Source organism: Canis aureus, chromosome 5 (assembly GCF_053574225.1).
Source record: "Canis aureus isolate CA01 chromosome 5, VMU_Caureus_v.1.0, whole genome shotgun sequence".
Lineage (NCBI taxonomy): Eukaryota > Metazoa > Chordata > Mammalia > Carnivora > Canidae > Canis > Canis aureus.
Window position 1 is genome coordinate 56,126,863 of NC_135615.1, and position 25,171 is coordinate 56,152,033.

The 25,171-nt window shown below is 39.2% G+C and overlaps 1 protein-coding gene across 4 annotated transcripts in view; it reads left to right on the top strand.

Moving 5' to 3' along the window:
- Nucleotides 1–25,171, top strand: part of PTCD2 (pentatricopeptide repeat domain 2) — a 30,995-nt gene that overhangs the window by 2,483 nt on the left and 3,341 nt on the right. For 2 of the 4 annotated variants that reach the window (XM_077898126.1, XM_077898127.1), the window contains exons 3-9: nucleotides 2,864–2,993; nucleotides 7,067–7,184; nucleotides 10,030–10,108; nucleotides 10,539–10,630; nucleotides 13,084–13,197; nucleotides 16,367–16,441; nucleotides 23,521–23,634. In XM_077898126.1, the coding sequence (XP_077754252.1) occupies nucleotides 2,864–2,993; nucleotides 7,067–7,184; nucleotides 10,030–10,108; nucleotides 10,539–10,630; nucleotides 13,084–13,197; nucleotides 16,367–16,441; nucleotides 23,521–23,634 (722 nt within the window). Of the gene's footprint in view, nucleotides 1–2,863; nucleotides 2,994–7,066; nucleotides 7,185–10,029; nucleotides 10,109–10,538; nucleotides 10,631–13,083; nucleotides 13,198–16,366; nucleotides 16,442–23,520; nucleotides 23,635–25,171 lie in introns of those variants that run through there. The other 2 variants (XM_077898128.1, XM_077898129.1) reach the window with 2 other exon arrangements.

A 25,171-nucleotide genomic window follows, 5' to 3' on the forward strand; every position in this document is an offset into this window, starting at 1 on the left:
CTGTCAAATGCTTATGAGCACCTAATAAACACTTATTGCCCGTAGCCCTCCAGAAATCTTTCCTGACTCCCCACTAATCCCTTGCTCCATTAGACCACCTGTGAAATGACAAGATAATCCTCAGAAAGTGAAGGAGGAGATACAAGTCTGCAGCATAGGGAGACTCAGTCTGGATTTTACTTCAGTCTTCTTTTTTACTCCTAGTCTTTTGGAGCTTTGTGAAGTTGATAGAATCAAGGGTTCACGTCATTTTTCTAGTTAGATCTAGTTGTCATAGTCATTCTGAAGCTATGACAGTTGTGCATATGTTATGGAAGGCAATTAATGTAATGAGTGCCAATCTACTCCGTGGTCAGATTGATGTTTATAAAATCATGTCAACATTTCTTTATAAGAACCCACAACGGTCCTCTGTCATATACCACATTGTGAGCACACCTCCCTGGCTTCCTAGCTCCTCCCTAATGTACCTTACCCACTCTGTTCCTGTTAATCTAGTAGTAGTTCTTTCCCCACCACTTCTCCTCCCCACCTCCCCACCCCTGTCCATTCTGTGATAGTATTCACGCGGATCCTCATACCAAGAATGTTCCCCCACCTGAGTTTCTCCTTTCTCTCTGGTACTTCTCCACTTCAACCAGTCTTGCTCTGTTTCTGCCACCTTGATTTCTCTTTTCTCTATCATGTGTGTAGTTGGTCACATGTCTCCTCCTCCATTATTATTTTCAGATAACTTTGTGTAGATGTATCTTGTTTTTGTTTCTCAAATAGGCTAAGTTCTTTCTGGGCAGGGACGATAGCTTAGCCTTCTTTGTGTTATAAACAGTTAAATCATGATTATTTGTTTTAAAATACAAATAACATCTGTTGAAATTTTGAATTCTTTTTTATTTTAAAGATTTTATTTATTCACGAGAGACACAGAGAGGCAGAGGGAGAAACAGGCTCCATGCAGGGAGCTTGATGCGGGACTCAATCCCGGGGCCCTGGGGTCACAACCTGAGCTGAAGGCAAACGATCAACCGCTGAGCCACCCAGGCGTCCCAGAAATTTTGGATTCTTAAGGATTATTAAAAAGTATAAGATGTAACATCATCGGGGCAACCCGGATGGCTCAGCGGTTTAGTGCCGCCTTCAGCCCAGGGCCTGGTCCTGGAGACCTGGGATCAAGTCCCATGTCAGGCTCCCTGCATGGAGCCTGCTTCTCCCTCTGCCTCTCCCTCTGCCTGTGTCTCTGCCTCTCTCTGTGTCTCTCATGAATAAATAAATAAAATACTTAAAAAAAAAAAAAAAGATGTAATGTCATCCCATTAAAATTTTTTATGTTTGTATAGAAAAAAATAACATTTTTATATTAGAAATTGTTTAGAAATAGTTGACAGAATGAAAATGAGAACAATGTGTATGCTTATTTCATAGCAGTTACTATGCTAGTCCCTGTGCTAAATACTTAACGTACATTATCTCCTGATACCCCATGAAATTTCTCTCATGGTTCTCACTTTACCCATGAGGAATCAAGTGTCACTGACTAGCGTCTCCCCATAGCGTGCAAGTGGCAGAGCCCAGGTCTTTCCATCTGTAAAACCTGTAACCGTGATGTGGTTCTGCAAATAAAGATTGGAGGGTCCACAGCATTAACTTAGACCAAGTGGGTCGTCTTTCCTTATAAACTAAGAACAGTGTCTACCTCCCCTTTCCAGTGTGGTGTTTTAATGTGTATGCTGCCATTCCTTTACGCAGCCTTCCTTCAGAGCTCTAGGTCTTGGAGCAAAACCTATAGACTTCCCTTGGCAGCTCCTGATGCCGACAACAGCCCTGTCTTCTAGAAAGCAGAGGCTTCTTTGGTATTGGCCTTGCATCTCACCTCTCATTCTCCTGACAATCTGGTCCCTTCCTACTGCCAAGAAGCTGTGTTTCCTTTTGGTGTTTGTCTCCACAGTTGATCAGATAGAAGACAGGACACAGACAATAGAGTGTAATCACCTTGATGTGATTCTGTTACGGAGAGTGTTTGCTGCTGTTTAGAGGGCGGTTTTTTACCCCCTGCCCATTTTTACCCCCTGTATATTATGTAGTTACTGTGGTTTGCTTTCTGACAATTGAGGAGAGGGTCCAAGAGAAATGAGAGGTAGTGTTGAACCAAATGAGAGAGACAAAAAGTATTCCTGAATTATGTGGCTCAACCACTGGGACAAATCCCCATTCAGTGCACATTTTCCTTTCAGTTTTCCTGCCAGGTACCTTGCCAATTGATGGTGTATATGTCTTGCTTATGTGGTTTTTTGTTTGTTTGTTTGTTTGTTTTCTATTGGGTCACCTATAGGTACAGTTCTTTGGGGTAAGCCTCTGGGAACTTAAACTTTAACTGCAGAGCACCCAGGTAGTCAAAATTGCATATTCTTCTGTTCCTAACTCCAGAGATTATATGTTAGCAAGTTTTGGGTGGGCCTCCAGCCTATGCCCCTGTAGCACAGATGGTTTGCTTCATAGACTTCCTGTGACAGTTTTTTTTTTTAAAGATTTTATTTATTCATGAGAGATACAGAGAGAGAGGGTGGGGGGAGAAAGGCAGAGACACAAGCAGAGGGAGAAGCAGGCTCTATGCAGGGAGCCTTACACGGGACCCGGTCCTTGTCTCCAGGATCATGCCTGGGGCTGAAGGTGGTACTAAACCACTGAGCCACCCGGGCTGCCCCTTGAAGAGACTAGCTGGTAATGGGAGCTGCGTGATCTTGAGCCCTTCTCCATGCCCCTTTGCAATGTGCTGTGATCCAGCTTCCCCTTCTCCTTGAGGTCAAGACTCTTGACAGTCCCAATCAGCCTAAGCGAAGACTGCTATACTCTCTATGCTTTCTTCCAGCAACCTATCTGAGAAACGTGGAAGAGAAACTGACTCATAACAAGCTCATCTTGAGGGAGGAGTTGAGAATCTTGCTTCATTTATGTGATTCCCGGGATGATATGGAACTGGCTAAAAAAGCCATCTACAGGTGAGGCATTTCCTTAGAAATCTGCCAGCATCGGTCTCTTCTCACTCTGTTTTTTTTTTCTGCACAGTCTCCTCCACTTAACAAGCTTTCACCTATCACTTACACATTGATGACTTTCAAATCTCTTGTCCACCTGCCCCTACACTGAGCTCCAGACGTTTACATTCATATACCACACATTTACTAGATTCCTTCCATATGCCAGGGACTGAAGATAGAAACCAGAATTGATGCATCAAGAAATCACCAGCCTGATGAACTCTGCTTATATATCCCCTAGGTCTTCACATTCAGCTTATGCAAATTGCTTCTTTTTGCTGTGTGTTCTGTTGCACCATCCACTCAGGACAAAGACTGGGGAACCTCCTTCCCCTACTCGCATTTGCTGTCTTCCCTGATGGGATAAGAAATCCCACTGCTTCCGCTTCCCTGGTATTTCTCATCTTTTCGCTTTCTTCTCTTTGTCCTCATTACCAGTGTCTTTGTTCAAGCCTCATGGCATCTCACTTGGATCACTGCAGTGGACTCCTAGCTCGGCTCCCTCCTCCTGGCATGGTGCCTATTGGGTTCCACTGTCTCCTCTGTTGTCAGTGCCCCATGTTGGGGGAACTCACAAGTAATCATAGTTAGCTGTTAGGAAACCCAGCAAAGCTTTCGCTTACTAGGACAATATATGACCTGAAATCAATAGGCTTCATTTCTGAAATTAAATTCATGGCTTTTTTTTTTTTTAAACCATTCTTGAAAGATACATTTCTATACATAGACCTGCATTTATGTTATACGTTTATAGAGAAAAATACAAGGTGTTCATATATAGAATACTGGAAGAATATGTACCAAAATAACTCATTCTCTAGGAATTATACTTTTTTTTGTTTGTCTAAATATGTGCTTTTTTTATTTCTCAAACTTTTCCATAGTGGACCTTATCAATTTTGTAATAAGAAAAAAATGAATATTTTTAAAAAGGAAAAAAAACAAAATCATTCTAAATTCATTGAAAGTTTGAAAAAACATAAAAAATGTAGAAGTATGTCATAAATTCTGATATTTAAGTTGTCTCTTGCTGCATACCAGAACGTAATGGTGTAACAAGGTAACTATTATTTTTCTATTATCTATTATTACTGTGGATCAAGAATTGAAGCCAGTTAGCTCAGCGCTTTTTGCCAGTGTCTGCTAAAGTCACTTGCTCTTCTGTAGTCATCTGCTGGTGAGGCTGAGCCGGAAGGTCCAAGATGTCCGAGTCCAGGTGTCCCTTTTCCCTTGGAGTGTCTCAGCATTTGTAAGTCTAGCCTAGGCTACACTAGCAGCCAGCACAGGCGGAAGCTCCAGAACTGGCACAGCTTCACTCCTGTCACATTGCCTTGGTCAAGGCAAGTTACCTGGAAAACTCACACGCAGGAAGAGAAGTAAGGGTTCCACCTCTGAATGGATCAGCTACTGCGGATATTTTTGTTTATTTTTCTTTCATGTGCAAAGATGGTGTGATTTTGGTAGGGTTTTTTTTTTTTTTTTTTTTTTACACATTTCTAATGATTTTTGTATATATAATAGTGTTTTCCAGTTAGTATTATAGTATAAGTGTTTTTACTTGTTAATGATATACTTAAGGATTATATTTTAATGGCTTTACAATATTCCCTTGTATGTCAGGTGTTTTTATTGTGCTCCTGTTGACTGAATTAATTGATTTTTCCTAAGTATAAATAATGCAACTCTATGCAAAACTTACTCTGTGTTTTAGAGATGATCAAAAGATAGGAATCTTTTAAAACTTGTCAATACGAAGTGTTGGATTATTTTCCAGGACGGTAATGCTAATTTACAGCCACAGGGTATTAGGAATCCTAATTCTATTTCAATTTCACAAAGTTAAATCATTTGAGGCCCTCTGGCCTGTTTTACTGTGAGTCTGTTTTTACTATACAAAGCTAATTTGATGCTGATAACTCTGCCCAGTTGCTCTCTTCCCTTTACTTCTGAACAGCTGGAAAAGTGTGAAGATGGACAGTTCCATGGCCTAACCAACCTGTTCTCTCTCTTGCTGAGACAGGCACCCCACTGCTGGGGAAGAACAGTAATGAGCAAGAACATAAGCTCTTCATTAAGCCAAAAATAAGGAGCAACTTAATCTATCAATAATCTTGCCCACATGCTGTTGTATGGCATATAGGAGATTTTTAGATTCTCTAATTGCAACATTTCTTGTCAAGAAGAGGTAATATATTATCTCTGTGAATTTCCAGCATTTTTTATTAGTATAAATGTCCTCTAAATTGGGAAAACTTATTTTTGTATTGGTTTGTTTTTAATCTGGTGCAAATTTTTCATGACACCATGTTGGAATATATTGATTTTAAAGGTGTTTACCATGGCATACTACATTTCTTAAGAGCTAACAGATATGGAAGGTTTTCTGTGTGCTAGGCATGGTCATCTCATTTAATCCTTACAAAAATCCTTTGAATTGAACTTTTATCTTCATTTACAGAAGAATAAATTGAGGCATAGAGTAGTTAATTAATTTGCTCATCCTTATGCAGATAGTAAGCAAAAAAGCTATGACTTGAACTGTCAGTTTGGAATCAGTCTAAAAATCCATTATCACTATACCAAATTGCTTTTTAATAACTTAATTCTTTCCCTCCTCAGTATTATTGAGGTATAATTGAGAACTAAAAATCATGTGTATTGATGGTATACAACTGAAGTTTTGATATTTAATTCATAACTTGTAATGGAGCAATGAGTATATTTTGTTACTTATATGATTTAATTATAAAATGTATCTTTAAAAGCACATATCCTTGGGGCACCTGGGTGGCTCAGTGGGCTAGGTGTCTGCCTTCAACTTAGGTCATGATCTCAGGGTCCTGGGATGGAGTCCTGCATCAGGCTCCCTGCTCAGTGAGGAGTCTGCCTCTCCCTCTTACTTTGCTCCTCTGCCTGCCCCTGGTTGTGCTTTCTCTGTCACTCATGTGCTCCCTCTCTCCCCCTCTCTCTCTCTCCCCCCCCTCCCCCCCTCTCCCCCCTCTCTCTCTCCCTCTCTCTCCCCCTCTCTCTCTCTCCCCCCCTCCCCCCTCTCTCTCTCCCCATCTCTCTCCCCCAAATAAATCTCAAAAAAAAATAAAATTAAAAGTACATATCCTCATTCTATCTGGCAGTATGTATGTTTAGGACACACTATCCGTAATGTTACTGAAACTTTCCTCTCTGATTTCAGCAGAAGGATAAAAAATATTCTGTTTTTAAAGTCTGCTTCTTTCCATGGTTTGTATGATTTACTCATATAATGAATCTTAACTAAAATCTGGTTTACATGTCATCATGAGATAATTATTTTGTAACCAGATTGTCTTCTTGGTGTCTAAAACAGGAAGAGTTGGTTATTGAAAGTAAATTTATGCTAGCAATTTTCATTTCTGAGGTTCTCACTGGTGGACTATTTATAGAAATCTCAAGCCACAAACAAGATGTCCCTGTCTTTGACATTAACCTTTTCCTAAAACTGAATTTCAGAACAGTGTTTAATTTGTTTAGCTAGGTGATGGTAGCTCACATAAACTTTTGCCTGAGCAGAGAAAAAGAAATGGGTCTAAATTGTAAAGTCCATCTGTAGGTTGTCTGCTATCCTGTTGGAGAAGTCAGATTTGAGGAGACAGCATAGCATCACTTCACTGCTTCCATTTGTTCCTCTCTAGATGGGGTCCATACAAAGAGTGCCACTGTTGTGGGCTTGCTGATGAAAGGTCCCTGTTACTCCCTGACGTATACTAATAGTCCTAACAAGTTGTTAATAAATTGAGAAGATGATTAAATGTGCATTTTTCCATTCGTTTATTTAACATGATTATATGAGCCTCTGACACTGTTTATTTAAAGGCCTGGTACACTTCTGCACTCCAGAGTTCCTCTAATTATCCTCATTTCTGTACTTTTCTCCCTCCAGACTGAGAGTACCTCATGCTTTATTGTGTCCACAACACATACCATAGTATACGCCACAATCTATCTTTCCTTTTTTCTGTATCCTACCATTTGGCTCATTGAATCATTTTGCTTACCAGGTACCATGCAGAGAACAGAAATGTCACTTTCGGAGACTATAAATTTGGACCACTTTTCATGAGGTTGTGCTATGAGTTGGATCTTGAGGAATCTGCACTGGAACTCATCAAAGACCAGGTTATTGTCTCCTGATTGCTTTCTCTGACAATGTGATTTCCTTGTGCTGAGCATTGGATGTTTTTAGTGATATTAACGAAGACTTCCCTCTTACCCCACATTATTCCTGGGTTTGATTTTCAGAGCAAGGCTGCTGGGCTGAAGGAATCAGCACTTATCTGCATTTTAAGGTTTCCTTGGAGTCCATGCTATGAAAAAGGCCTAGATCTTTTTATATAGACGTGTAGGATGGGTGTAGAAGAGCTGTATGTACAAGTTACAAGATTTCTGCCTGCTTTGGGTGTGACCTGCTACTGACCTCCTCTCTGAGAAGCAATTAGCGGGGAGTACTTTAAGGCTGGTTGCCATTTTAAGATTGCCTTTCCTAACCTTTACCTGTGCTTCTCCTGTGTTGTAGTTTTTACTTCTGGTTGATGGCCACATCATCAAGTGCTTTTCAGAATACTATGGCACCTTCTGATTCTTTTCCTGAAGCAAAAAATAACAATAATTATTTTTGTAATTATTTATCGATCGAATACTTACTGTGTCCTCAGCACTGTGCTGCAGCACTCACTATGCCTGTTTAGTTTCCCACCGACCCTGCTGAGGTAGATCCTGATACTCTACCCATTTTACAGATGAGGAAGCTGGGGCTTAAAGACATGATAAACTCCTGCATGGTCAGAAACCCTCATTTTGGAGCCAGGGCTGGCCACCTGGGATACTTTTGTAATTTTTGGAATCCTCCTAAGTGGTCTGTCTTGTACTCTTTGTATAAACCATTCTGTCCATGTTGGAACTGTTAGCTCTTGGCTTGCGCCTCTTTTAAGGACCCTCATTTTTTAGAAAGATGACACAACAGTGTGGATTGGTTTGAGCCTGTTTTTTTCATAAAAGAAGAAATAGACATATTTTGCTATATTAAAAATCTGCAGGAATCTAATGAAATCCCTACTGCTTGCTTATCTGTAGGAGGTAGAAGTACCAGAAATTCTCACTTTTTACTATCTACATTTTTGTATTGTTTGACTATTCAGTAATCATGTGTTGCAATTAAAGGAAAATGAAAATTTTACTGTAATGATAGCCATGAGTATAATGATAGAAAGAAAATGCAACTTTACTTTGTTTTGTTTTGTTTTTTAACTTTAGACTCATGTATGAAATACTCCTATACAACCAAGTTTCCTAGAGCAGCAAAATAAGCCAGATTTGAGTCCAGTGACCTAAAGCCTAATCCTGTTTCCGCTCTTAATTTAATGTGTCCTCTACCCAGAACCCTGTAGTGCTGCCAGTATGGTAGCCACTGGCTGCATGTGTCGTCGATCGAGCCCCTGGACTGTGGGTGGTTCAAACTACATGTGCTGTAAGGGTAAAATACAGGATAGGTTTCAAATGCATAGTATAAAAAAGAAAAGATAAAGTACTTTGTTAAATTTCTTTTTTGACTACATATTGAAATTATATTTTGGATTTAGTGGGTTAAGGAACATTATTAAAACTGATTGCAAATACTTTTTACATTTTTTAATGAAGCTACTTGAAAATGTAGAACCACATAGATGGTGTACACAGTGGACAGGGCTCCTGTGGGGTCTTCCCATCACACTTAGAGTAGAACTCAGACTTAGAGGCCCCGTGTGGTATCTCATTGCCTGCCATTCCCCTTGCTCACTCCACTCCGGGCCTTCTTATTCTTTTTGAGACATGCCACACCTGTGGTTTCAGACCAGCATGGTCTATATCCTCATCATCGGGGCTCTCATTTACTTTATTGAGGTCTTTTCTTAGAAGGCCTTCTCTGACGACCTTGACAGCCTTCTATCATCATCTCCATCCCTTTTTCCTGCTTTGTTGCTCTTCATAGCCCTTAGTAATAACTTGAAATTACATTTTTACTTTTTGCACAGGTTTTACTCACTTGTACATTGTCTCCCATGCCAGAATTTAAGCTCCACTAGATTATAAGCCCCACTAGAGTTAGGCAGGGTTATGTATCTTGTTCATCATTCCTTTATTTTCACCTCTTAACACAGGTCTGTATAGTAGGTTCTCAAAATAAGAGCAAACTTGCACAAGGCATATTCCAATAGCCATTAGGCTATTGCATTATCATATTAAAAATGTTGAAAGAAAAAAAAACTACTTTTGGTGAATTATTTCAAAAAGTGAATAACTATTATTCATTTGCAAAAAGAGGATTATAGTTGTGTAAGACTCTTCTTACTTGGTCTTCAGCATACTTATATCTGCCATTTCATATTAATGTGCTGCCTCCCACATTCCAGGACCACTCCTATTAGGGTTAGTTGGTTTGTTTCTTTTCTCCTAAGCACAGGAGAGCCATGGGTTTTTTTTGTTTGTTTGTTTGTTTTTTGGGGGGGTATTTTTTAAGATTTTATTTATTCATGAGAGAGAGAGGCAGAGACACAGGCAGAGGGAGAAGCAGGCTCCCTGCAGGGAGCCTGATGCAAGACTTGATCCCAGGACCCTGGGATCACGCCCTGAGCCGAAGGCAAATGCTCAACTCCTGAGCCACCCAGGCGCCCCAAGAGCCACGTTTAATGAACGTGTTCTTCAGTGTATTCCTGAAACTCAGAGAACTCTTGCCATACCTCTTGTCTCGTGTTTGGTGTGCTCGTTGCCAGAGGCATGACAGCCAAAAGAGTGGGCTTATTTTTTGAAAAATAAATCCTGGTGTTTTAGAGATTTCTTAGAGAACTCAGGGGACCCAATGGATAAAGTATACACAATAACAAGCCCTGTAAAGAGAAGATGGGAGAATAGGAATAAGTACTTACTTAATAGTTAAAACTTTTAACCAAATTGCTATTGGTGTGTGTGTGTGTGTGTTTTCCCTCAGCATTTACGGGGTTTCTTCTCTGACTCCACATCATTCAATATTTTGATGGATATGTTGTTTATCAAAGGCAGATATTCAAGTAAGTATTGGAATTTATGTTTGCTGAAAAATTTTGTCTTTGCTGGTATGGGTATAGCAGTTAGGAAAAACAATGGACCAATAAAAATGATGCTTATATTCCTGATGAATGGCTGAATTACAGAGACTTCATTCTGTTAAGTCTGAAAACAATCTTATTGCATGTCATGTCATGCCTTATCCTAAACACCTTAATTTTACTTGCCTTGAAAATATAATAGATTTTAAAATACTTGTTCTTGCTGTATGAGTTGATGGGTTTTTTTAATTTAGTTAATTGCTAAATGACATTGACAGTTTTTATTGTGCTTCTGGAACACACTTTTCATCAGATGGTGCTGAATAGATTAGAACTCTGGGGATCAATAGCCAAGGATTCTGAACTCATTGAGATGCATTTAAATTGCCCACCCACTTGTCACTTTTGGTAGGTGCATTGGAAGTACTGATAGAGATGAAAAACCAAGATGTGAAGTTCAACAAAGATACCTATGTCCTTGCTTTTGCTATTTGCTACAAACTGGTAAGACTGTCTTTCCTTAACTTTTAGAGCACTGTGGGTAGTGTTTGAGAGAGAATTTATTTATTTTTTTTCTCTACAAAGAAAATTTTAGTTCCTCTGAAGTCTTTTTTCCAGCTGGTACAGATATTTCAATTTTAAATGTGTGCTTTTTTAGAAAACTCAAAGTTAGCCATATACACAGTTTTACCATGGGAAAAGCAATTTTATCATCTTTCACCCTTCTCTGGCAATTATGTAGATAGGGAGAACAAGAAACAGTATGCTGGGTTCAAGCTCTGTTGTAGAGCTGGTCCTCTTGTTATCAGGCTCAGGCTGGACTCCACTAGACCAGTCTTTGTAGTTCTCTCCCATGGAAATCTGACCACCCTTTATTGGTGAACTCAAGGGCTTCTTTATTATCTGTACATTTTCTGTGGTTCAAAATTGGAAGTAATGTTTATTGCCCAAAATTGTTTAATTGTGCTCTGTTTGTATCACCTATGTGACATCACTGCTTGATGCAATTTTAGGTAGATGGATATTTCATCCTCTCCACTTAGAGGCTAAGCTGGAGGCATTTTTGTATGCCAGACCTAAGAGTCCCTGGCAAACAATAGATCTTTAATAAATGTATGTGATATTAAAATGAACTCTTGGATGACAGAAAACATGACTTACAAGCTGATATGTTATTACTGTATCAGGATTGTTTTTTGTACTTAGAAACTATTTCTGCCTTACTGATTGAATGACTCAGTGAATAAATAATTACTGATAGAGTGCAGCAACCAAGGTTCTATGCATTACTGTAAACATTCATGTCATTTAAACTTTGGAAACTTAACAGAACCTTATGGCAAAAATGAAGGAACACTAGGCAAGGTGAAGAACATGGGCCGTTGAAACTCATCCCTAAAAGTGTAGCAATATCAATTTTCCAAAACAAGAGAGAGAGTAGGGTTATAGTGTAAAGAAAACCATCCTGGAAATTGAGAAACTTGGAGTCTAGTCTCAATCTCAACTTTAGCATTAACTGGCTTCAAAGTGGTCACTTCATTTATTTGTGAAATGAAAGGGTTGAATTCAAGAGCCTCAAGTTTTTACTGTTAAAAGGCCAGATAGTAAATGCTTTTAGGCTTTAGAGGCTGCGTATGGTCTCTACCACGTATGGTCTCTGTCACATAGAGTAATTTGTTTTTGTTTTTACAAACCTTTAAAAGTATGAAAACCATATTTAGCCATAGGCTAGGCTTGGCCTGAGGGTCTTAGTTTGCTCATTGCTAGATTATTAGGTGATCCTTTTTATTTTTTAAAGATTTTACTTATTTATTTGAGAGAGAGAATGCATGAGCAGGGAGGGGCAGGAGGGGCGAACAGGACCAGGACAAGCAGATTCCACTCTCAGTGAAGCCAGATGCAGGGCTCAATCTCACAACCCTCTGATTGTGACCTGAGCCAAAACGAAAAGTCGGACCTTAACTGACTGAGCCATCCAGGCGCCCCTTTGTCATCCTTTCCAGTCATAACCATTTTCTTACTCTGTGAAACAAAGAGCCAACCAAATATGCAACACTAGAGCATCAGCTTATTCAGCGCTGCAATAGTGAGCTTTCTGACCTTCGTAGAGATGCCTCCCTGAGTGCATAATTAAGCAGAGAGAATTTAATTCTGATATTTGGGAAGGCCAGATGACGTTTCTCCCCTATATTGTGTCTAAAAATAACTTGTTTCACTCAGTGGGGACGAGCGTTGAAAAATAGAACTAGTCAGCCAGTAGACATTGCAGGTCAATTCTGGGAACTGTCTTTGCTCATCAAATTCAGGTTTTACTTTAGGTTTTGAGTTGTAAATCATGTCATGATGAATAGACATAGATGGAAAGATAATGCTGTTCTCATAAAGCTAATTACCTGTAGCATGTATAACGGAAGAAGATTCCTTTTTACCATTGCTGTCTGCTGGCTTGTGTGTCATTCATGTTCTTGCATTTTTTTCAAGATCTCTATTTTCATGGGATTCCTTCCTGATTTACATTCCTGTATGTGTCTGTGTTTTCAAGTACTTATGTGGATATTTTCAGATCAGAAATCCTATCTTTTTAGTGGTGCTGAGCTTTACTCTATTATTTAATAGAGTAATGGACTGAGTTTTTACATTTTTATATTACGGTACTTGGTCTAGCAACAAGTCTGCCTGGATACGAAGAGACCTGTACGCTTGGTGGTAAAAAGGCCCCAATTCAGAAAATTGACAAAGAGCTTTACCAATGAAGTTAATGTAGATTTGAACTGCTAATGTGTAGGTAATTAGCTCTGTTTGCATGCAGTCTCTGTATGGCGCTTAATCTGTTAAGTGGCTTGAGATAGACTCTGGGAAATTCTTACAAAAGGAAGTCTGAAATACTGAGCACTATTAAACATTTTATTGAACTTAAAGATGCGTGACATTTACTGAGCAAACCTGTCTCCTGCCAGAATAGCCCTGAATCTTTGAAAATCTGTACTACGTTAAGAGAAGAGGCCCTGATCAAAGGAGAAGTCCTCTCCAGGAGAGCATCTTGCTTTGCTGTGGCATTAGCTCTCAATCAGGTAAGGCTTTGGGGTGCACTTTGGTGAACTGAGAGTGGGAAGACTTGACTGCTTTCTTTGTTTGATTTGTTCTTTTTATTTATTTTTTCCTTCTAACTGTATCCCAAAGAAAAAGTTCCCATAAAGAGACCAGTGCCTTTGGTGCCACAGCAACCTACATCTATACCGGTGTCTCCAAAGGATGTTTTTGTTTACAGTTGAGGACCTAACATGCATTGTTACTTAGAAGGGAGCTGGTCAAGATCTGTGGAGACTCAGTGAGGGAAGCTTTACTCAGAGAAATTTCTCAAGCAATTCAAGTGAAAATTTCAAATGATTGGGTTACTATGTAGTGTTTTCAGAACAGTTGAACTTAATACTCTTCAAAGTGAAATTTACATGAAATGAATGAGGAATCCTGGATCAGCTCATTAAGTGGAGTCATCTTCTATTTCTTAGTGAAACCCCAATTCTCTTACTTGGAAGAGGTTTCAGTGATCTCTTAAAATAAATGAAGGCAGCTGGGGGTCAGAGAGAAGAGAGGACCTGCCTGCTGTCACAAGCAGTAAAGGACAGTTGGAGCTGGAACCCTGGAATGCCCCCTTTGAAGAGCCCTTCCCAAGAGAGTCCCGTTTGAAGGCTTAGGAAAATGTGAAATACGTTAAACGTTTCATATGTGGTAAGAGGAGATTTTAGGGCAGCAGAAATAACCAGTTTATTTATCCAGCTGGTAAAGTATGGCTGGAGAATCTTGTTTTTCTTGAATTAGAAATGAAAATATCAGGGTGATCTATTCTCTCACATTTAGATCTTTCATCCATTTTGAGTTTATCTTTGTATCTGGTATAAGAGAATGGTCTAGTTTCATTCTTCTGCATGTGGTTGTCCAGTTTCCCCAGCACTATTTATTGAAGAGACTGTCCTTTTTTCAGTGGATAGTATTTCCTGCTTTGTCGAATATCAGTTGACCATAGAGTTGAGGTCCCATTTCTGGGTTCTCTATTCTGTTCCATTTTTTGAGCCAGTACCACACTGTCTTGATGATCACAGCTTTGTAGCACAACTTGAAATCTGGCATTGTGATGCTCCCAGCTCTGGTTTTCTTTTTCAACATTCCCCTGGCTATTCGGGGTCTTTTCTGATTCCACACAAATCTTAAAGATGATTTGTTCTAACTCTGTGAAGAAAGCTCATGGTATTTTGATAGGGATTGCACTGAACATGTAAATTGCCCTGGATAGCATTGTCATTTTCACAGTATTTATTCTTAGTAATGCTGAAATTAGTATATTTTCTTTCTTCTCGTTTTCCTTCTTCTCCACCACCCAATTCTGGTTGATACATTACCTCTCATGGTATTCATTTTTCTCTTAAGTATGCTTGATTTGTCAGCTTTAAATGCTATTTTTCTGACCCTGTATAATGAAGACAAGGCATTAGGCATACTTTCTCTTATATTCTCCCCTTGTCTTCATTATCTGAGAATACAACACATGTGCTTTATTCTGTAACCATATTCCTTGCATTCGTTTTAGTCATATATATATTTAAATATATATTCTTACGTGTATTTAAATATATTCAAATATTTAAAGATATTCATTTGCTATTGGTTTTCCAGTCATCTCTTGGTTGATTGAAATGTGTTTTCTGGTAAAGTGTCTTCCTTCTTCAGAGGAAGAGCATTCCCCAAGTTCTTGGTATTTAAAATTATTTGTCTGTTTTTTTTTTTTTTTTTTTTTTTTTTTTGGCTTGAACTACATTTTGACCAGACATAAAATTTTGAGATAATATAGTTTTTCTTGGGGTTTCTTTATCCATTGCTCTTCTGTCTTCTAGTGTAGAGTATCGCTGTGGAGAAATCTGAGGCCTGCCTAATTATTTTTTTTCATACTTCTGAGTTACTTGATCTTGTTTGTTTTTCTCATTACTGTCCTCTGTATCTATGGACATTTCTCTATTGAGATTTCTTCAACTGCCAGTTATTTTCTGATCTTGTTTTTTTTCTGATTTTTATATCCCTTTTCTCACTTTTTTTTTTTTCCTTCTAGTATCTTTTTATAGATGTGTGCTGGTGCATTTTTAAATACTGGTCATTGAAAACAAGTTTCTTAGACCAGCTGCTTGCAAGAGATTCATGTCAGAGACCAGAACCACGTTGTCATGCTGTAGACTAGTAGGAACTTTTTTATGTATGCATTTTGTCTATAAAATAAGATAGGCTTTCTTTCTCCATGGCTAACGGAATAGGACAGTGGTAGTTTTCAATGAAAAACCTTATTCTCTGCCACTACTGTAGCGATGGACTGTTTCCTACAGATACAGCTTATCTGTTTAAATTCTTGGTTAGCCTCACCTTTGCCACAAGAAGGATCCAAAGGACTTCTCATTACTAGTCCTGAATTCCACTACCATCACTATAAAACAGGAATTCAGATTTTGTACTTCAGGGTGTACCCCTCGCCTTTGAGAACTACTTGGTAGGTAGGCTCTTGCTGAGATCAGCAGCAATGTTTTTAGCACACTGCTTTGTGCAGACCTTACCCCCATGGCCCATCTCCCATGTTGTTGGCAGTGCTTGCATCTCTTCTGTGGTTTGAACTTCCTGCTCTCTTCCAATACTGTCAAGAGATGGAGTTTGCATTTCTGCTTCTCAGTCTTGTTTTCTTTTTTCTTTCTTTTAAAGTCTTCCAGTGGGGTAAGGAGAAATGCCAACTTTGTGCCTCCACCTTAAAAACTGGAACTCAGGCATGTCATTAAAGCGTTCAGTAATCTTCCAGTTTGGAATGCATAGGTCGCAGGATGAAAGGCACAGCATTGGGAAATACAGTTGATGGCATTGTAATAGCATTGTATGGTGACAGATGGCAGCTACACTTGTGAGCACGGCATAATGTATAGAGTTGTTGAATCACTGTGCTGTATGCCTGAAACTAATGTAACATTGTGTGTCAGCTCTACTTCAATAAAAATGTTTTGGAAGCTATTTTTAAAATTCAGTAATATGCAACTGTAGGAAATATTTTATAGAAAGTTCTTTTTTGATTACCAAAAAAACCTTTTTCTTTGTAGACTTTAAAACCCCTGGCACACCATGAACAGGAATATCCTACTATCTTTAAACAAGTCTTTAGGATAGCAGAGAAATGTTCATGTGATTTGGAATATAACTTACTTTTCTTTTTTCTAGAACCAAGTGGCAAAAGCTACGTCCATTTTTTCTCAAATCATGAAGCCAGAAAGTGTACTTTGTGCTAATTTAAAGGTAAGTGACTTCTCTATTGTTTAAGGCTTGAAAGGTGGTAAAATGATGTCTAGATTTTTTTAACTGTGTATGATGAATTTTGATCTCTTAAGATCTTGATTCGTTCACTTCAGTGATTTATTGAGCTCTGAGTTACAGAATAGGCCCTGTAACAGAAGTCAGTACCAGCACTTAGAAATAGGTGGAAAATGAGATATGCTCAGATTGAAGATGTAGCTAAATGCTGCAAGTGTAACATATGACTATGTCTAGACGGCTGTAGATAGGAAGGAGATGGACTCTATTTTCTCTTGACTCAGACTTGAGAAAAATCTGCATGCTAATTGCATCCAACTCCTGATACCTAACATGGGGAGTTAGTATACCTATGCTACACAAAATAGTGCTTGATGTGGTAAGCACTCAGTAATGTTAGCTATTTTCATTCTGTGTTGCCAGCCTGCCGTGGCCCATCTGCCCCAGTAAGCAGTGAGATCCATGCCTTCCTGGAGCAATGAAAAAGACAGGAGACTCTGGTCATTAGAGACATCATGTACCCCACTCAGCCAGCCCCTACTGAGGCCTTGCTTTGCTGGGTACACTTGTGTTATGGGGTGTTGAAAAGAAAGCTAACTTTCAAGAACTTAGTGTTCTAAAACATCAAAGGGTCAAGATGAGGAAAACATTGTCAAAAGAACAGAAATGTGTTAACCAGCAGTATGGTATGAACTAGGAGAAGGGCTCACAGCCAGTGTATTGTTGTAGCATGGTGAGTGAAGGGCTGGCCAGCGGGAACAAACGGCCTATCTCAGGGCGGGGAGAATTACTGAGTAGTGTCTGAAGGAGGATGGGCCATGCGATTGGAGGGATGAGAGGGAAAGGGCATTCTTTTTGGGAGATTAGTTTTGCTGAAGGTTCTGTTTAAAAGAATAGAACCTTTTCATTGTAACCACTTCTTACTAGCCTTGAGTTCTTAGGCAACTTAACCTCTATGGTCCCTATTTTCCTTTTATGTAAAAGAGAAATAATATATTACTGTCCTTTCGTTATGAAAATTCAAAGAATAATGCATGTAAAGCAGTTAACACAATACCTGGCATGTAATCAGTGTTCAGCGAATGCTTCCTAATACCACTTGTATTTGTTTAAAATGAAGTGTACTACATAAAGAGGAATATTTATATGTAACAAATCCTGGGACCTAGTGAATAAGAATTGGGAATAACTTCAAGGTTCCATGATTTCCACTACTTCCGTAGTGATTATCCTCAAAAGTCACCCCCAGACCAGTGCACACATGACTTTCAAGAGGAGGACTAAATGAGCCTTTATGGTAAACTTTGGAAAATAAGTTTGCCAAGATGTCTGAGATAAGATTATCTTATATTTGACCTCATATTGACTTTTCAAAGGCCTTTCATGTGAGGGAAAGATGAGCCTAGGGAACCAGAAAAATGAGCACAATAATAATAGAGAACTTGGAAAAAGGGTGGTTTCAGAAGGGAAGAGACTAACTACTAGAAAAGTATCCAGAAAGAGATCTTGCAGGTTTTAAAGGGCATGAGCCTAAAGGGGTGATGAATGCCAGAGCTGTCAGTTAAGAGCTCATCTGTATAGAACCAGCAGTGGATCAGATAGGAACTGACAAATGCCACAAAAAAAAGAATTAGAGGTTTAATAAGAATTGAGTTTAATAAGACATCGGGGTGAGGAGAGGAGTCATCAGAAAAAGACAGGGAAGAAATAGCAGCAGTTTATAGAAATCTAAGAGGGCTATTAGCCCTACGTACTAGAGCCTGCTACAGACAGCCCCTATCTCTAGACTGGGTGCCCATGCAGAAACTGCAGGTCAGAGCAGATGGGTCAGCCTGAAAAGTTCACTTGGGTAAGCAAATCGAGGAGGTCAAGGTGGCAAAGGTCCAGAGTCCAGAAGTTCAAGTCGTTGGAGCCAACAATATCAGTAAGCCAAACACATTAGGGAACTTGGTCTTCCAGCAGGTACCATATGTATTGTACCTTCTTTTCTGCTTCCTACTGGATTTGGACAGCTCTGAGTATCCAAGTCTATCATCGCTTCTGAGAGAGTGGCCTGCAGATGAACTCATTTTGTGATTGGGACAGAAGTAGAATTGCTGGCATTGCAGGTGGTTCATAGCATCACGGAGGAGAGAGGTACAGGAGAATGTGGTGAGAGGAGTGTTATATGGATCATTGGCAACTTTTCCTAGAAGTGAGCTGAGGGAATCAATAAGGATTAGTGGTAAGAAATTGAAGAGCTACAGATCAACAGAGTTTTATTTTAATTTAGCTGAGGTACCAGGCTAGGTAGTTAATACTCATTGGTTCATTTTGTACAGCACTGTAGGAACAATATTTCGCCATATTATACGTGTGGAAAATGGAGATTCAAAGGATAAATAAATCCCCCAAGTTCTCAAAGCTACTTATGTAGCAGAGTCAGAGTTTAACACAAACAAGTATGTTTAACTACAAAGCCAAGGGTTTCCCCACCACTCGAGACCTACAGAGATAGGGTTTTGTCTTTTTTTTTTTTAAATCCAGGATTGGGATTAGCTGCTCCTCCTGAATGATGGAAAGCACATGGGATTAGATGTCAGAGAGCCAAGTTGCTGTAGTGCATGTACTCCATGTCCTTGAGTTTAGGTGCTTCATCTCTTGCAATCCTTGGCTATCACAGTTGTTACAAAATTCTAGTAGTATTTTTTTTTTCAAATGAGAAAGTGCTTTGATGGAAATGAAGCATAGGCTGCTGAGTGAAGCTATCTGTTCATTGGTGGAGGAAAGGTCCAGAGCATGGTGGGAAGTGCACTCATGAGCCAGAGCAGCAGGAGTAGCTCTTTCTCTGAGAGCTAGAAAGGAAAGGCAGCTGATTAAACATGGTGGAATGTGCATGTTTTAGGCAAACACTATGTAAGGAACCTTGAACGGATCTTGTATATGAGTCATCCCCTCCATGGATTGGGTCACGGGAGAATATGTTCTTCAGAAACTTAAAGACCATTTTATGGTTTAAAAATGCTCACTCAGGAACTTCTTCCAAATGTCCAATCTAAGTTTGTCATATTTCAATGTAAACCTGTTTTGGCTTCCTTAGGAATATTGAAAAAGAGACAGTTGCCATTCTCAGGTTTAATCTTTCAGATGCAGATCTGTTATTAGAGCAGGTTTTTAAAAACTGATTTAATGGGCCCTAGCTTTCCTGAGGCTGAGTCATCTACTTGGAATCCTTAAGGGCTGTTTGTTAATTATTAAGAAAATGGAACCCTGACAAATAGGCTGAGTAGAAAGTCTGTTCAGTCAGTAGTAGCAGAAATAAATGAAGTTTTTTTTTTTTTCTGATCTACTTTAAAAATTAATGTCTTATACTAAAATTTTTTCCTGCTGCCAGTTGGAATTTGAACTCATCTAATTTCCCCCCCTCAACTTAATTTTCTTTTTGTCAAAATTGCTCCTGCTGCCAATATGACCCAGAGGGCCTGATTTTCCATTTTCCCAGCTAATACTTGCTACATACTGAATTGATTAGCAGATGATCTCATTGAGGCACATGCATGTTGGCTCCACTGTCTGGATTTAAACCCATCAATCTCAAAAGAATTCTTTAGCAATGTTGATCAATATCAAAGGATTAATTTCCACTTCTAAATATGTTTGAAAGTAGCCAGGACCAACATAGGGTAGCTTTCCACTGTTGCTATTTGAATTCTAATCATGTCTCTAGAAATAAGGCATGTCTCCAAATGGACACCCATTTTGGAATTGAATTACTTTGCAGGGGAATTGGCAGTTGGTTAGTTTTGCTGATTTTATCATTATTTGTTAATACAGATAAATGTTTTAATGCTCTTTTCTCCAGTCCCTAAGGTCACCTAAAGTTAGAACCCATGCTAGGAAGTCTCCTAGGCTGCATGGGGTAGACAGGAGACAGGGTTCGTTTCTCATAAATCTCTTTGTGGTAGCATCTTGCCTGAATGTAGAAGTTAAGAGTTACACTTTGATCAAGAGCAATGTAGACCTGAGAAAAACAAGAATCTATACAAATGAGAAGCTTTGTTTTTCTTCCATGTAGAAAACCAAAGATGATCATTTTGGGTCTGATGTGACATTAAGGACCCAGCCTCTTTCTGTATTTTCACACCACCATCCTGAGCATATGTTTTCCATCCATTATCTTTTCCAGCAAGAAATAGGAAGAATGGAGATGACTGGGTGGCTCAGCCGTTGAACATCTGCCTTTGGCTCAGGGCATGATCCCTGTGTCCTGGGATCGAGTTCCACATGGAGACTGCTTCTCTCTGTGTCTCTCATGAATGAATAAATAAATAAAATCTTTTTCAAAAAGTAGGAAGAATGAAGGACAAAGAAATTGGGTCCCTTTGTGGGTCCTTTCCCAAATGTCTCACTTAGCCACTTGTACTTACATGTTATTGGCCAGAACATAATTCTGTGACCATACCTAGTAGTAAAGAAACCTGAGAAATACAGTCTCTGATTTCTGTCCAGGACAGCATCATTTAAAGTTAGGGAGTTCTATTAATCAAAAAAAGGAGGGGAAGATATTATTTAGAAACCCAGCAGTCTCTATTGCACTATGATACTCTCCTTCAAGTGTAGCCGACTTGAAAAGAAAAAGATGAGCTACAAATTACTGCATGTTCAGGGCCTCTGTTCCTTTTTATGGTCAAAGGCATCCAATGATTTGTGAACATTTCTTGAGGTTTCAGAGAATCAGAAGGGCAGGAACTATCCTTCTGTAGTTGTTTGAGTAGTTGTTCCTACCTAAATTCCCCCTATTCCTTGCTAATTTTCCTAGCCTTTTGTTTGAAATCTGTAAGATTAAAGCAGTGTGCTGTGTGTACCTTGATCTAGTTTTCCTTAGCCATACCCTGAGGTTGCGGCTTGGGACCAGCTCTGCTAGCTTTACCTTTTTTCTTTGCTTTTTATCAGTGACTGCCTCATCTGTATTGCCCTTTTCAGTGTATTTCAAGATACTGAACTTTACTCTTGAAATCCCTTCTGAATCAGAGATAGTTGCTGGAGGCAGGAAGAGAAATTGGGAAAACTTAGGAAGAGATGTTCAAATCTTCCAGGAGCACATCACCAATAGTTTCTAGCATGGAGCTCTGGGAGGTTTATCTCTGTGAATTGCTGGGGCACCTCAGCTCTCCTTCGCAGTCATTATTGTCGAGGGTCTACTAGGTGCCAGGCACTAGAGACATAACATGTAACAAGGTCAACTTCTCCTTACCCTCAGTAGGACAGCTGCCAACCCCATCAGTTGGTTTTTATTAACAAGAGTCAGAATTATTGTTGAGAGAGATTTTACCCCACTTTTAAGCTAACAAGTTAATCTTCCATAGTTTTATGGAGACTAGTAGAGTTCACACGCAGAGAGGTGAAGGGGCATTTATCAATTAGAGCAATAGTAGTAGTCATAACATTAGCAATTTGCATCCGTTTCTTGAACCCAGTTCCCACAGGGTGACAGGAGGTTTATATACCTCTTATACATATAGGAGGTTATACTTTAAGAGAGGAATCTTGAATTTGGAGAACTCCAGCCTCTCAAATGGGCAGTAAGCATGCCTGTCCTTTTCTCTGGGTGTGGCACTATGTATGTCTTTCCAGGCTTTTGGTTATACAGCTGTTTGAAAAGAGAGTCTGGAATACAGGCAGTCAGTGCTTCTGTTTGAATGTGAGAAAACCTGTGGAGGATTGGCTCCCAATGAAAGGTGTGCTGATTGTGCCTTTGCTGAGCACTGCTGAACATGGAACTTACATCACCTTCTTTGGATTTCATCTACTTGGAATCATTTCATTCTGTTTTCTGGGACCAAATATAACAACTCATCCCGATCAACTGCTCAACAAACTTAAATTGTCATAAAATGGACTATAGAAAGAACTTAGCTGGCTTGCTATTTATTTAAAAAAAAGAATACCTCTTCCAGAAAAACTGCTTTTCCAAAGGATCAAGAGCCTTTAAAATGTTGACATCCTTTGACTTTGTAATTTCACTTTTGAGAATCTAGTCTTAGGAATTAACAATTCCTAACAATTAATATATGCACATTTATCAATATATTGGAGTAGTATTGCTTAAATTAATGAGTTATTGTATGTTTATGATGGATTGCTATGCATTCGTCATTAAAAATGAGATATTCTATCATTTAATGAGAAAATATTCGTTACATAATTGACAAAAAAGAATCAGATCTGGAGGAAAAATATGATTTCATGTATTACCCTCCAAATATATTAAAGAGTGGATAACAGTAGGGGAATTCTGAATTATTCTTACTTTCTTTAACCTTTTCTGTATTTTTCAAATTATACTAGTGAACATTGGTAATGATAGGGGGAGATGTATTTTTTTTCCTGTTGTGTCAATTTTGTCTGTCTGATAGAAGGTAGTTATTGGTACCATTTTAAAAGCCAAGTACTGTACCCAGTTCCTTAATGGCTCCGGTATAAATAGGAGTACCTCATTAGGACTTGAACCAGCTTCCACTTCATACCTGAAGCAGCTGATTTGCCTACAATTTCCTAACTTAAATAAGTTACTAAAGGTATCTTTTGTCCCAGAGTCCATCTTACAAGATTTGTGATTGTCTTCTCTGAATCTAGAAGAAATAGGAAGAAACTGATAGTAATGTTTGAGTACCTGCTGTATGCTGGCATTTTATTCAATGTTCACAGTAACTCAACTATGAGATGTAAACCTATTTCCCTCATTTTACAAATACTGAAGTTGAAAGAGATGAAATAGATGGCTAGCATCCTGTAGCTGGTAATTGCCCATGCCAGGATTCCAGCCCAAACATGCCAGACTCCAAAGTTTTCTGCATTTGTATGTTTAAGTAGGTTTTGAAGTTGATGTGTTTGATTAGCTATTGGAAAACAAGTTTGGGCTGATAGACCTATATTTGAAGCATTTTTGAACTTGTGCAAGAGAATGAATTAGGAAATAGCATGAAGCAGGTAGATGCCTATAAATGTGGGCTTGTGCAGGGTACATATCTCATTGTTGAGCACCAGCTCAGTCTTGTTTTTGCTTGTTTCTTCTTTGTATTCAGATTTTGATTCATATCAAGGCAAATATGTTGAAAGCCCTGATACAGATACTAAAGGATGCTACAGAAGGAAATTTATCAAAATTTGTGAAAAGACCAGAGTTCTCAGAAGAAGTGGTAAGTAGTATGTGATTGCTGCATAAATCATTTAAAAGTGAAAGGGCACTCATTAAAATGTGTCCTACTGTCTTCAGTCTCCAGTGTGTCCCCTTAAAGAGTGTCAAATATGGCATCCCCTTTTATAAGACTTCTAGGTTTGGGTGCAAAGATCTCTTTCTTAACAACAGAAAATAGCCTCTGAAATTCTAGGAAGATTTTGTCCTCTCACATTAATCTCACCACCACCCCACACACAAACACTGTTTTCCTGGATCCCAGCTCCCCTTTTCCTTTCTCAAGCCTCCAGTGCCTTCTCCCCACTCCCCCACCCCTGCTGCCAGTTTCGTGGAGGAAATAGAAGCAATCGAGAGAACTGCTGCCATACGGAGAACCTCCTCCTGTCACTGTGTACTCAGCTTCCCTGCCAAAGCCATGGCCACCATACACACCTCGCCAGAGCAGGCTCCCCTGTTGAGACCTGGAGCCCATTCTCTGGCCCACGGCAAGGCATCAGTTCAGAAGATGTCTTACCCACTTTTGAGCATCATTAACATCCCCTTCCCTGTGGATCGTTCCCATCAGCAAACAGCTGCTGCAGTAGCACTCATCTTAAAAAAATTTTAAAAATAAAAAAAAAATAATCTCCCCTACTTAAATGAAAAGACATGCTATACTGTGTGTTGGGCTAGGAAGACTCAACCCAGTAAAGTCAGTTCTTCCCAAGTGATTGTGATAATGTAACCTCCTAATAAAAGTGCCATTAGGGTTTGTTTTTTTACTAGTTAGGGTTTACTAGAAAAAAACAAAGTAGCAAGAACCTGTGAAAGAAGAGGGAACCCTGTGAAAGAAGAAAGGAGAAGGTACTAGACCTGGCAGATATAGAAGCTTTACTTCTATAATTAGAACTGTGGTTTTAGGTTCTGTGTAGACCAGCTAATGTAACTATATAAATGTTTTTGCAAAAGTATAAAACAAAGTTACATAAAAATGATAAGCAGTTTCCAAACATTGAAAGCAAAGTGAAGTAAATGAACCCATGTCTCACACTGCTGGATTAAGCACACAAAGAGCAGTCATTTTAAGTCATTTGAAATTTAATAATATATACATCTATAGCTAAAGGGAAGAACACTGTAAGGAAATCATAAATTACTGACAGTGATCGGTTTGTAATAATGATATCTGTGGTATTGTCATTTTGACTAAGAAGGGGCCTGTTGACTGGTTCTCCCTCCCACCCTTGCATTTTGATAGTACTGATCCCTGCTGGCATCTGAGATGGCACGGTTGGCGACAGCGTGCAGCCTGGCCCTTCCCCCCCCCCCCCCCCGACCCCCCACCACCACACTGTTCCACTCCCAGCTGTATCCCATTTTCACAATTCCACCCAGAGGCTTCTTCCTGCTAGCAAAGGGAGCTTGTCAGGAAACTAATGGGATATGATGAATTTAAAGCTTCTTTCTATTCAAATTCTTAGCTTTGTGCAGATTGTGATCCACCCAAACCCTTTGGGAGTATGTTTGCAAAAGTAGGGGAACTGGAGATGTAAACGGGT